The sequence below is a fragment of the Epinephelus moara genome, chromosome 6, assembly GCF_006386435.1.
Source record: "Epinephelus moara isolate mb chromosome 6, YSFRI_EMoa_1.0, whole genome shotgun sequence".
Classification (NCBI taxonomy): domain Eukaryota; kingdom Metazoa; phylum Chordata; class Actinopteri; order Perciformes; family Serranidae; genus Epinephelus; species Epinephelus moara.
This window is the reverse complement of record NC_065511.1, coordinates 13708702-13722002: the sequence shown is the minus strand read 5'-3', so window position 1 is coordinate 13722002 and position 13301 is coordinate 13708702. Positions and strand designations below refer to the sequence as shown.

The 13301-nt window shown below is 39.2% G+C and overlaps 1 protein-coding gene across 1 annotated transcript; it reads right to left on the bottom strand.

Annotated features, from left to right (window-relative positions):
- Positions 1-314: 314 nt before the first annotated feature.
- depdc1b (DEP domain containing 1B) lies at positions 315-13002 on the bottom strand. The gene is made up of 11 exons (XM_050047633.1): positions 12799-13002; positions 10204-10469; positions 9981-10125; positions 8320-8447; positions 7076-7206; positions 6941-6988; positions 6532-6672; positions 6212-6378; positions 4185-4361; positions 2070-2252; positions 315-1812 (listed from the first exon to the last, which is right to left on the bottom strand). The coding sequence occupies exons 1-11, from the start codon at positions 12844-12846 to the stop codon at positions 1648-1650; spliced, it is 1599 nt and encodes a 532-aa protein (XP_049903590.1). The 5' UTR covers positions 12847-13002; the 3' UTR covers positions 315-1647.
- Between the last annotated feature and the right edge of the window lie 299 nt (positions 13003-13301).

Sequence of the window (13301 nt, the reverse complement as noted above, 5' to 3'; positions counted from 1 at the left end):
CATGAATAAAAGTATAGTTTTATGAGTGAACTGTATGTGTGAGCAATAATTATAACCCTGAAACAAAAACAGGAACACAGACTTCAGTCACTAACAATAAACTGTTCCTTTGCTTGTTGTTTTTGCATTGTTATTACTGTTCTACAGGAAGTAATGGTACAGGAAATTGCACCAAATTCATTTCCCAACCTAACACTGGAGGATAGATTTTTCTTATGTTCATGTCTGGGTTACATCACAACAGTGTTCCCCTGTGTATATCTCACTTATAACTAAATATAACACCCAAGAACATAGACAACAAAACAGAAACATTTGCCAGTTAGAAAGTTTATAGAAAAATCAGCATCAACATGAATTCACTTTGATCCTGTTGAATTTTTTCCAGCAGCAATTCAAGTGTAACAGTTATTCCAGCATTATTGCATTTGTTCAAGAGCATTTATGAAAATCCAAATAGGAATATCAGCACTTAATCACTAAAAAAATAAAATTTTAAGTCTCAAATTAAGTGACAAACAACCTGATTGACATGACAGAACAGCAGGTGATAGAAAATGACAAAACACATTGAAACAGCGAAAGAAGAGTATTTGAGACATTGAAATATGTACCAATCACAAAGAGTTCTTATATACAGAATAAAACCATCAAGTAAAAACATGAAATGAGTTGTTTTAAGAGTGCACAGACAGCAGGATTGGTTTTTTGTAGTAACAAATGCAATCATCAGCCAAAGCTTTTCAGCCCTGCAGCAACTACATCCACTCCCTTTCTTAGAAACCCTTGATCATTGACTCCAAGTAACCATTTAACTAACAAAGATTAAAACACAGGCTCTGGGTTGCCTAGTTACAACATCATAATGACCAAATAATGAAGTACCCATTAAAATGAAATGCATCTTTGCATTGCAATAGTCAAGATCATTATAATAACATCATCTGTTTACAAGCCAAAAAATACCAAGAAATGCATCTGAATATTTGTTACAGTACAAAATTACAGTATATATATCCATAGAAATGTTTTATGAGTATGATGCACTTTGATCATTAACTGTTTACAACCTATAATGTTAACAACTAATAACCTATTAATACTTTTGAAATTCATTCAATTCAGTTACAGGACGGGCTATATTGATCAGCTGCCATCGCTGCACATTTACATCTAAGATACAGTATCTTAGCAGAATAATGTACCAACACACATTTTTAAACAACTCTAAGAGTTCATTTTAAGAAACATCAGTATTTTAGTGCTAGTGCATCATTGTTTCCTTTAATTTGTTCAAGTTTTCTAGCAATACAGTAAATTGTATTTGTTAAAAGGGTCAGTTCAGCTGCCCACATTTGTTTGCAGTTTGAAAAATAGTTGCCAATGTTCTGCAACTACACCAAGCTATCTGGTTAGACAGGAGTCAGTTGGGGTGTCCTTATGTGTGTATTTGTGTGAACTGACCCTTTAAATTATTATCTTAGTTTAACAGTGCTACAACATCCAATTAATTATTTTTAAACATTTAATTGTGGTTTACCCGTGTGAGACCAAAACTGAAGCCAGAGCCACACTGCTCCTCACCTCATGATGCTGAGGTTGAGTTGTGTGCACAGCCTGAAGTGTAGATGTGTCAGAGGTGGCAGGTCATGCCCTAAAACTCCAGCTCCTCTGAAACGGCTGGAAGGGTTTCTTGAGGTTGAAAAACATGAAATGAGGTTTGAGTCGCGGGGTTTTCTCAGGTACTACAGCAGCTTTGCTTTCCTCAGTGGGGAATCGACTGTGGTAGACCTCTGGGTACGACCTCTGGAACTGAAAAGGTTAAGTTGTGAATTATTACTGTACAATATTTGCACAACAAAAGGATACAGTTTGTTTGGAGATCACAGCTCTTAACTCTCAAAATATTAAAATACAAGGCTTTGAACATACGAGCACAAACAGAAATGACTCATACATAAATTTTACACATATTGTTGAAGAGCGGATTTCTCTATATTTGCCCACCACAACTTCAAACAGACACCTCCTCTGATATCTACATTCAATGACATTTGAAAATGCCATACCTGTTTCAGCCTTTTCCTCTTGTCCTTTGCAGGGAGTTCTTTGTCTGCGATCAGGCCTTCCAGCAGCGCCTGTAGGGGGGTCTGGGTTCCTATCACCCTCGGCTCCTCAGCCTCCACCCTCCTGATCTGTTTACAAAAAGCTGGAGATGCACTGAAGTCTGTGTCCGAACCTGCGTATTTGATCTGGTGAGAGACAAAAAGAAAATGTTATATTAATCCACATATTTTGTGATGAACTAGTGTGATCCAAACTATGCTATTCTGGATATTTGGTCTTCTGCTTTTTTTTTTTTTTAATTGTTTTTATAAAATACATATATAAATAAGCGCACAATACAACTCAAGGTCAAATATGCACAAAAACTTGCACAAATACACAGCCAGTAACCTGAAGCTTCTGACTTACCTGGCTAGTGAGAAACTACAGTAGATCTGTCAGTGACATCAACTGTATTTTGTCAGCTATTACACAGTTTTGAGGATTCATTTATAATGGTTTAGGATCTACCCTCTCAGCAGCTGTAGTGTAACACAACACAGTGGGTGGCTGCATGCTCCACTGAGCAGTTAAATGTGGATAATTAATATGACTAATAAACAGCAATAAAATATGCAGGGTGGTTATAGTTTTAAAATCACATTTATAGCACTCAGTTCAGATGAAATCATGTTTTCAGTCCATTTCACAGCGTGGGACGTGGAAGCTTATGCATCCACTGTTGGACTAAAAGATGGAATCAATAAGGCCTTCATTTGTAGGCCAAACAATGTTGGACACAGCCTGTCAATACAGTCTGTGTTCCATTTTCCGAAGAGCCTGCCAAAAGAAAACATGCACACATCAACTTGAACCAACTGTGCACAGAGGAATAAAATACAGGAGAAGGACCCCTGTCCCTACATGAAGGTGATCACAAGGGCAGGCACAAAATTGTAGAGAAAACGGTCACTCAGTTTGTCTGAGTTAGCATGAGACTGTTTTTCAATCCTTTCAATTTCTGCAAGATTTCTAACAGTTAACCCCTTCTTCCAGTAAATGTGTAATCCTGCACCTGCCTGCTCCTGTAGTGATCTATATAACTCCTGTCCACAGCAATTTCTACTGAAAATCTGTATGTGCTGGATGATTTTCTTTTAAAAGGAACAGTTTACGCCTAAAATCAGAAATACAAATTTTTACTCTCACCTGTAGTGTGATTGATCAATATAGATTGTTTTGGTGTGAGTGGCTGAGTGTTGGATATCAGCTACAGAGATGTCTGCCTTCTTTTAAATGTAATGGATCTAGATGGCACTCGGCTTGAGGTGCCAAACAAATATATTCCAAAAATTCAACAGCGATGTCTCTTTCTAGAAATCATGACCGGGTTACTCAACATAATTTAAAAACCTTGTTGTGAGCAGTTTCATGTAGGAACTATTTTCTTTCTACCTAACCTACCAAATGAATCAACGAAGAAGGAAGCGTGCATGTACTTATGAACAGGAGGCCTGTGTTTGCGACAGCATCAGATGCAAATATTAATGGCTTCCTCCTCAGCTGAGCTGTAACGTTACCAAGCTCAGTGGTGCTGGGTGAGCTGGCTGTAGATGCACGTTTCTTTTGGCGCAGCAGCATTCACACCAAACGCTGATTAATAAATAGCACTACAGGTAGGAGGAAAAATATTTATTTTTGATTTTTAGGTGAACTCTCCCATTAACATTACTGATGTTCACATTATATTTATATGATTGGCTCCATGAGCAACTCTTATTTTCATATAGAGAATTTAATTTCATTCCACGATATTCCTACAATAAGGCTGCTGACTGGCTACTACGGAAACAAACCCAAAAAGGTAATGTTGCCGAATGGGACACTGAACCAGCAACTAAACACGGGGTCACTGCCTCAAGCTACTGCGACAGGTGTTTTTCCACTCACATTAACATAGAAATGTATCTGAAATACTTATTTTTTGTTGCTTTAATATAGGTAACAATAACAATAACCACATTTCCATACGTAGTGTTTGGCAAGATGATGGAACCAATCTGGCACATTGTCTTCATCTGGCTTGGTACACATGGACTCATTTCTAAATGAATTGTAACTTCAGAGAGTGTACTGACTTGGACTCTTTTGAGGTGGGACAGGTGCTCCTCAACCTGGCGGCGCAGCTTGGAAGGAACTTGAAAGATGGTGTTGTGGTGCTCCATCATGAAGGTCACCAGTTTGGTGGCAAACAGCTCATCCAGGTCCATCTCATCCACTGATCCCAGAACGCAGTGTGAGAACATCTGCACCATCTGGACAGAGACCACAACAGGAGAAAAATTAGGAATCAACCTCCAGCAGCACTTTACACTACTTATTACAGACATATTGGTGGTAAACAAAATATAATAAGCACCCATAAAATAAATCCACAGTAACACCTTGAATTTTGTATGCACGTAGTGTTACAGACTGGGCTTGTTTTGAACCTTGAAGTATTACATAGACAGCATAGCAAGCTAATAAAAAAAAAATCAGGATTAAATGTACCTGTTTTAGAAGCTGTAAACGGACACTAGGTTCAGATGTCATGAATCTATATTTCTGGTGTATTTACATGGTATCTATAAGTCCTATGAAATGAAATCTAACACAACACAGCTGCAACACTATTTTAGTGAAGCTTATGAGTAAAAATTCTAAACTCAAGGTTCACTTACTTACTGTAACTATTCCTAAATCTTTTTGGAGCTTTACATTTTGTTCTTTAGATTTTTAGTGACTTTAGTTGAAGCATGTTTAGTTAATGCAGTGAAAGGGGTGTTTTATAAAATATCTTAGTTTCTCTACAGAAGTGTGCCCTGTATAAAGTCACTGCGTTGGCTGCCTGTCAGTTTTAGAATTGATTTTAAGATTCTCACTACTTTTTATATCACTGAATGGCCTGGCACCAACTTATCTCTCAGATATGCTTCTTAGATATGTACCTAATAGGTCCCTCAGATCCTCTACTGCTGGCATGCTGATCGTCCCAAGGATTTCAACAAAAATCCGTGGGGAATCAGCGTTTAGCCACGGCTGCTCAGGTCTGAGGAAAAGTCTACCTGAGCGTCTGAGGAAGTCCACCTCAGTGGACATTTTTAAAAGAAAGACAGATCTTTTTAGCTTGGCTTTTACTTAAAGGTGCCTTGTCATTTACTGCCTCTCTTTTTAACTCTAGTCTTTTCTACTTTTCTTTTAATTTATTTGTTCTTTTAGATGTTATTTATTTTAAATATTTCGTCGTTTAGTCGTTGTAAAGTCTAGCTATTCAGTTGTTACTTTTTCTGTGCTGTTTTACTCCTGCTCTGTGAAGCACTTTGGACTGCATGATTGTATGAAAGGTACTATATAAATAAAGTTGATTTGATATTCCCTAAATTTTTTTGAATGCATCATGATTCTGTGGAAAGATTAGTGCAAGTGACCATGAGGTGTATCCACCCCTGAATACACCTTAATAATAATGAATAAATCTCACTTCACATCCGTAGTATACCAGATGTCTTGACAGAGGCATCAACATTAGCACTGAAATACCTCAGTTCTCAAGAAATAATAGCACTCACAATTGTTAACTTGGGCTTTCGTGACTATTCTATAAATTTATAACTTACTATTGTTTGGAAATAAGAAGCCAGGCATTATGCAATTAGTATATACACATTGCAGTGGCTGTTTCCAAAAACATGCAGGTTGATAAAAGTCAAATCGTTGGAAATGTCTTGCTATGTGGACCACATGTGTAGATTCAGACTACTTGGTATTCCAATCCACATTCTTAAGAAGAGAAGACTTTCCACCTCCCATTGACTTTTAATAGATAGCAAGGATTCTGGACTAACAATATTCCTGCAGCTTCTCTTTGCCCCTAGGCCTGCATGTTTTTCTTTCTTGTCTCCCTTTGTAGACTGTGTCTGAGGCATTTACCTTACAAAATCCAATACAAAGCATAACACAAACTACAGCAAACAATACCTCTCCTACACAATATTAAAAGCTTTAAAAAACAAAACAAAAAAACAAGTAGTATCAATTACAAGAATATCTACTGATTTGTGGGATTTCCCAACAGTCCTAGTCTTATCTAAATACTACAAAGAAATATATATGGTATGTGTACCAGTGTGCGGGTGGCTATGGCGTCATTGAGTGGAGGCAGGTGGGGATTCTGACAAACACGGGCCATGAGACGCAATAAAAGCTGGAGGCGTCTTCGGTTGGGCGGCGGCAGTAAGAGACAGCTGACCTGAAGAGCGTCAGTGGCTACCTCCTGTTCCTGGAGCAGACCTGTGGAGATATGAAGAGAGATGAATAGTGCTCCTAAGGGCAAACACACAAGCTAGACTAAATGAACACCAACAACTGTGTATCTGCAGTGTCGTACAAATAATATATAGGAGATCACCACATGACACATCATCCACAATGTGAAACACTTACTGAGAATGTTGACAAAGACTTCATAAAGATGGAAAGTCAGCAGGGGTTCTTTGAGTCTCTGAAAGTAATCTGCTACTGTTTTCAGAACATCCCTCTCGAAACCCGGGTACACTGGCTGTTTGCTTTCATTCCCATTAGGCCCTGAGACAAAAGACAGGTGCAGTTTATTGCTTCACACAGAAATTATCTGAATTATACAGTTAACTTCAGGTTCGGCTGAAAACATGCACATAAACACGCCAAATGGTGCCTAAGATTTTTTGGTATATGTGCACACACTCACACACACACACATTCAAATACTCTACAGTTCAACTCAAAGTGAGATACCAACCATCTAGAAAATATGGCACCTACTCATTCAAAATAATGGTGAGGGTTTTTATATGTGCATGAAATATATACTTACAATTGGCAAGACATTTCATTGCTGATACCACCCAATATGGCATGTCCTCTGGAGATGCAAAAGGAGGTAGGTGAGTCATTATATACAAGTTGCAAAAAAAGTTGCTCTTCTAATTGTGAATCAAATGCTTCATACCGGCTTTGTTCTCCAATACGACTATGCCCGTCTTATTGACGCTGAACACATTGTGAACAATGTGCTTGCCGTTCACATGCGTTGGGTTTAAAATTCCATCCAATGACTGTAAGCCCAGAGCTCTCTGTAAACTAAAACAAAAGAGTTGGCATCAAGTGTCTAAAGCAGTGGTTGCAATACTGGGTGCGTCACCCTGGGGTGGGTGACTTTAAACAACATTAAATTTTTAATTTTTTTTAAATTTACATTTACATACATGCTTTACGTTATTTACGGAAGAAAACAGAAATGATTATTAACTATAAATTAAACTATAATTAAACTATTATCAGCATATTAAAACCTGTTTATTATTATGTGGTTATGCCGTAGCTAGTGACATGACAACTAACAGTTGCTGGTGGTCGAAGTAACAAAAAAAGGTTTTTCAGCTGAGGAGGTTTTCCGAGCAGATTGCGGATACCCGACCCGAGCCCGACAGGACCCGTTGAAACCTGGCAGGTCAGGCCAGGTTCGGGTTCAGCCCACTTGACATGCTGCTGTGTGTACTAAGGCCTATTCAAATGCTGGAATTTGTTATAAATTTACGTGACAACGCCTGAACACAACACAGGCTCTGCACCAATTGAGTGTGTGTGCTGTCCGTGCAGCGTGTTTGACTGTGTGTAACAGCCTTTTGATGGTCATTTACACACTGTCCATGTGTGATCACGGTAAACAGACAAGCTGTAACCATGATTACAATAACTATGTCCGGTAACAAACTGCGTCAAACTTGGGTTGGGTTGGGACTTAAAAATCAAAAAGTCTGTTGGGGTCGGGCCGGGCTGGGTTATAACTGTGTTAGACTCGGGTCGGGTTCAGTCAGGAAAATGCTGCCTGAGCCGTGCTCTATTTCCAAGGGCTGAGTGGTCAGATTAATTGTGACTGTCAGAGCAATCTCAACACAGTCATTCTGAACACTACTAGGCTAATGGCTTAACAGACAGGTTTTGGCTGCTTGTGGAAACAGAATATACATCACTGATCATGTTCACTGTGGTATAACATATGTGATCTGGCTCTCTCATCTCTGCATAAAAAAATTCTTCCCAGTGGAGTCAACAGCATGTTGTGCATATGGGTGCAACGAGAAAACATTTGCTTTCAAGGGTTGCCGTGGTCTAATAAAAGTTTGGGAACCACTGATACAAACAACACAAACAGTGGAAGTGTTTAATAAGCTATGTAAAAGGGTTACATACTGCACAACTGTCATAGATTTCCAGATGTGGTCCACTTGCTTTGGTGTTATCTCCTTCCTTCGTATGAGCTTGCACTCATGCACATCTCCGATAGCGACACTGTGCCTTTTATTCCACAAATCCGAGGTCTGAGCAGAAAAGAGGAGAGACATGAATGAAAAGGTTCCTTTGACTTACACTGAATGAGCAGAAACATAAAAAGCCCTGTGTAATAATGGACAGTACGACAGGCTGATGATCATGTCTAACAAAATATGGCCATGAAGACGTACCATAGAATTGAGTTCAACAAGGAAACTACAGCAGCAGTCTGAATAAACACTGAAAGTAAAGGAGAATATTCTCTTGGGCTGTTATACTGCATTACATTACACTGAACTTTGCTTTTAACTTTTTAGTGTACTGTATAACCCCTTAGTATTGCACGGTATACTGGTACCAACGGTAGACCGCGGCACTAAAACTCCACGGTACATATGATACCATAATGTTGGAGTACCGTAGTACTACGGTACCTCATGGTACCACTACTGTGGGATAAGTTCAAAGTCCAATCACAGGAGGTGAGTGTCCATGCACCGTCCAATAACGGCACGTGCTGGCCACCTGGCACTCAGTATGCTGCTGCAGTAGTTTGTTTTCCAGTGACATTTCAGGTATTAGCTGAGCTATTGAGTATCTTTAAGCAGTGAAAGTTATTATTTATTTCTTTTTACTTGTAGGCAGTGATTTGTTTTCCACAGAGCTCTACGGTGCGAGCATTTTATTCGCATTTGCGACTAAAAATAGTTTTGTGCGAGCAAAAGCAGTCATTCAGGAGCACGCTGTGAGAGTACAGATTTCAACCAGCAACAGAAACGAAAGGCGAATCCTGCCGGTTGTGGGTTGAACGGGGGTCACAGTGTCAGTGTGTCAAATACGGCAGCCATAATGCTCCACGGCGCAAGATAACGGCTTACCGGCGACGGAGAAGTCCGGCTCCAGGTTGAATAATTTCCTCTTTCGTTGGTGTCATGACTGCCCAGAAGTACCTGGACAACCGAGCTGTGGCAGCACACAGGTATGTGACGTGTCAGAGGAGAAACGAGCCGTTCACATTTCTCTCTTTGTGGCAGGTAACGGTCCACAAACCTCAGCGCACTTTAGGGACTGTTCTTTACTTATGAAGGGACTGTTCTTTACTTGTCAGGGGAGGAGGGTGGCTGGTTGAGTTTTACTTTATTTATTTATTTTATTTCAATCCCCCCCATGTTAATCACTTATTTATGCTGTTTTTGAAGTATGAATAAGTCAATAAGTAATTTATTCCATTGACATATCATTGATGCATTATAGAAAAGTGATTTATCTTTTTATAAATGACAAAAGGCACATCTGCCTCATTTTTGCTGTGGTATCGTGATACTACTCAGAATCGTGATACTTTCACTGGTATCGTACTGTGGGTCCCAATTTTGGTACCGTGACAACACTATAAACCCTCAGTGCAGAATTATGTAAATGACAGCCCACACTTACACATAATTGAGCAGGGTAGATAGTTAAAATGATTTCATCTTGCCATTTGCCCTATGTTAAGTTTGCATATGCTTACACACTTTAAGCACAACATGAGTCTAAGCATGCACTGAAGGAGCTGAGAATCTTGGCCTCTTTCTCACCATGACAGCAGACTTCAGGGGTGGAATGTTTTCCCGCTGAGGCAATTCTTCGTAGTCATCCCAGCGAATGAGTCTGGGAAGGTCACTGCTGTCTCTCAACAGAGGCCTTGTTGGAAAAGACTTCAGGGGAGACGAGGTGGGGAATCTGGAGAGAGCAACAATGCCAAATTGCCAATGGTGTATCGACAAAAAGGAATAACAGAACAGGATGACAAAGTTGTACCTGTACAGATGGTTTTTGTCTTCAAAGTCCTCTGTCCCGTGGCGTCCTTTGATGTCCTCAATGACATGGGCCTTGAGGAACTTTCTGAGAAGCTGCATAGTCTGGTATCGAGTGACCTCAGGCCCAAAGTTGTAGTTGCGCTTCAGCAGCTCATGCAGATAATCCACAGCCTCGCATCCTGTGAAACTGTTATCATAGTAGCGGAAGTGTGCCCAGTGCCTTCTGAGCGGCATGCCTCCACGGAAGAGTTTAATGGTTTCATTCCACTGTGTAAAAGGGAGACGGGACAAAGGGAGGCAATATGGTGTGACAAATGCTGCAGATTTTTAGTCATAGATCGCAAACTAAGAGAGTGTTCCTTTGCATTCTAGTGTAATATACCATTACATATGGTAAGTAAATATTTCACTGAAGCTACTACCCTGATAAAGCCCAGAGAGCAGCATTTTATGCATTCAATAAGTTCCTGCTTTCTTTGTTATAAAGGCTGTTTGGAACATTTTTCTTATTATTGTCAAGAAGGGACGCATTAAACATGTGAGTAAAAAAATAGACAAACATATCTAGCCCTATGAAACAAAAAATACTTGGCATGTTCTTCATTTCATCGACTACATTTATATAACAGCACCAAATCTGTGCACGTAACAATCACCACTGTCTCTCTTAATAGTGATTAAAATCACACACAAGATCCAGGCCACACTCATCTGGTAGCAAAAAAGGAGGCAGATATCACAACAAACACAGCATTATCTCCTCATAGTGTTTGGATGGTGCTGGGGTTATGGATCATTAGCTCTCACAAAGTATCCAGATGGGCAAGAGAAAAATGATAGAAGTGGATAAAAGCAGAGAGAGAGGGAAGGAAAGAGAGAATGTGGCCAGTGGGTAAACAACCATTACAGCCCAGGAGAGTACCAAACTCTGGGAAGCAGATATGGCCCAGTCTGGCTGGTCTGAATCTTCAAAAAGAGCTTGGCTAAACATGTGATAGTAAAATAAAAAAATAAAAAATAAAAATAAATTTTTTTTTACATATAAATATATATATATATATATATATTTTTTTTTTTTTTAAATAAAAACCAAGAAGCTGGCCTTAGAAGGGGCAGCAAGATTGGTCTTACATTATAACAAGATGCACAAAAGGTTCTGTTCTACAGAAGGAAATTAGTGTAGAGAGGGTCTCTGCTTGTCTCTTCACCTCATATGTCTTTTTGGGGAAGCAGGTGGAATGTTATTTGTTCTTCCTAGGGTTTCATTGCTGAGAAAAAAATAGCTTTGGGGATTTAGATACTATGTATTTACAAGTGTGTACTTGTTCAGAACACACTTTAATAAACTGTATTTCAATACCAGATGGCACAAATGCAATACACAATAGCTGAATAGGATAGATGCATATAGCCTACTGTAGCCGAATAAACTAGTAGGGCAGAAATCAATCAGGAAAAGGATACAAATAGTATGGTAACTCGTGCACTTGCAACCTCTGTAGTTCATCTTTCCTGATAGAGCCCACAGATTTTTAGTAAAGATTCTCTTGACACTTGAGTATAAAGCCTCTTTTCACATTTTAAAATGTCACAGTAAGAAAGGCACAGGTGCAAATAATAAAACAATGGCTGAATCCCATTTAGCTACTTTGCTCTAAGGGACCTGCTATTATGCATGCTGGTGGCTCACTGGGACACTTGAGTACAACGCAGCCATCGTCAACATGATTATTAACACCTGTGTCGTTGTCAATAACACATGTCAAAATGCCTGAAATCAAAAGGCTTACAGGAAAAATTTAAATTATATGGAATGGGTAAATTAAATGACTAGTATTCAAATTTGCCTTACAAAAAACACAGCCTGATGTAGATGTGCCATATTCTGATAATGCATGTTAAAACATACATAGATATTCAGTGTATGACTTTGCACAATTTGCATTAATGTACACAGTAATGTTGGAGCTGAAAGGGGTTAAAGGGTCCAAGCCACAGCCAGTGAGCTGGGCACATGCAGGAACATATGACAGTAACAGTATGGCATGTTGTGGATGCTTTTACGTGAAATTAAACAGGAGCTGTGAATGCCAAGAACACATGATGCATTAACACGGTGTACACATTAGCATTAGCTTGAATGTAGTGTTAGCAATAACTTAGAATGGAAACGTCTCACATGAGTATTCTATATGATGCTAAATAACACTGCTGCATGGTTTACGACTGAGTCACAACAAAACTTTACCAAGCCGCATACATTTTGCATTTGTTGACTCTTTTAACATAGTTTTAGTGCTGTTGTGAGGACAGTATTTAAAATACCTGAGCTCCCTACCCGAGTAAGTACAACGACTGTTAGCTATACGTAACTAACTGTGTTTAAAAGTAACTTACGCCATCCCTTTAACGTTAGCCTACTTTAAGTATGAGTAGACATTATAAATGTAATATACAGTTGCGGCGCTACCTAGATACTTTAAACAAACTTTCCACATCTAACGTTATATCTAACTCACATTATAACACTAAAAGTAGCACGAAGCTTTTCAAAGTCACATTTGTTGTGCCTCGCTAACGTTGCCAACAGACTCACCAGTTTGGTTGCCCTGTACGGACCCGGTCCGATAACTTTTCCGTCCATTCTGAAAGTGAAACCCTCTTCACTCGTATGAAAACATGGACATAGTTAATTTTATATGCTTTTCAAAAGCTTCAGCTGCGTATGAAAACAGGTAAATAAAGCTACGGGGGTATCTCAACAGAAACGTTGCTGCCAACTTTGAATCTCCTGCGTCACATCATCTGAGCAACGTGATTAGACAGCGCGCTGGTCACGTGACCACGAGGAATGCAGCATGTATGAATGGACCAGTGCCGTTGTAGGACAAAACACACACCAACCTTCAACTGCTGCTACACACACTGCTTACACTTCTGCAACTACTTTAATCATGATAATAATAACGTTAATATTGATCATGATAATAATGATAATAAAAGTAATAAAAAACCTCTTTGCATTTTTGAAAGAAGGTTTTTAAAAGGTGTTTACAAAAAATAGACTACAGTAGCTACGGGCACTTTCATGGCAAACTT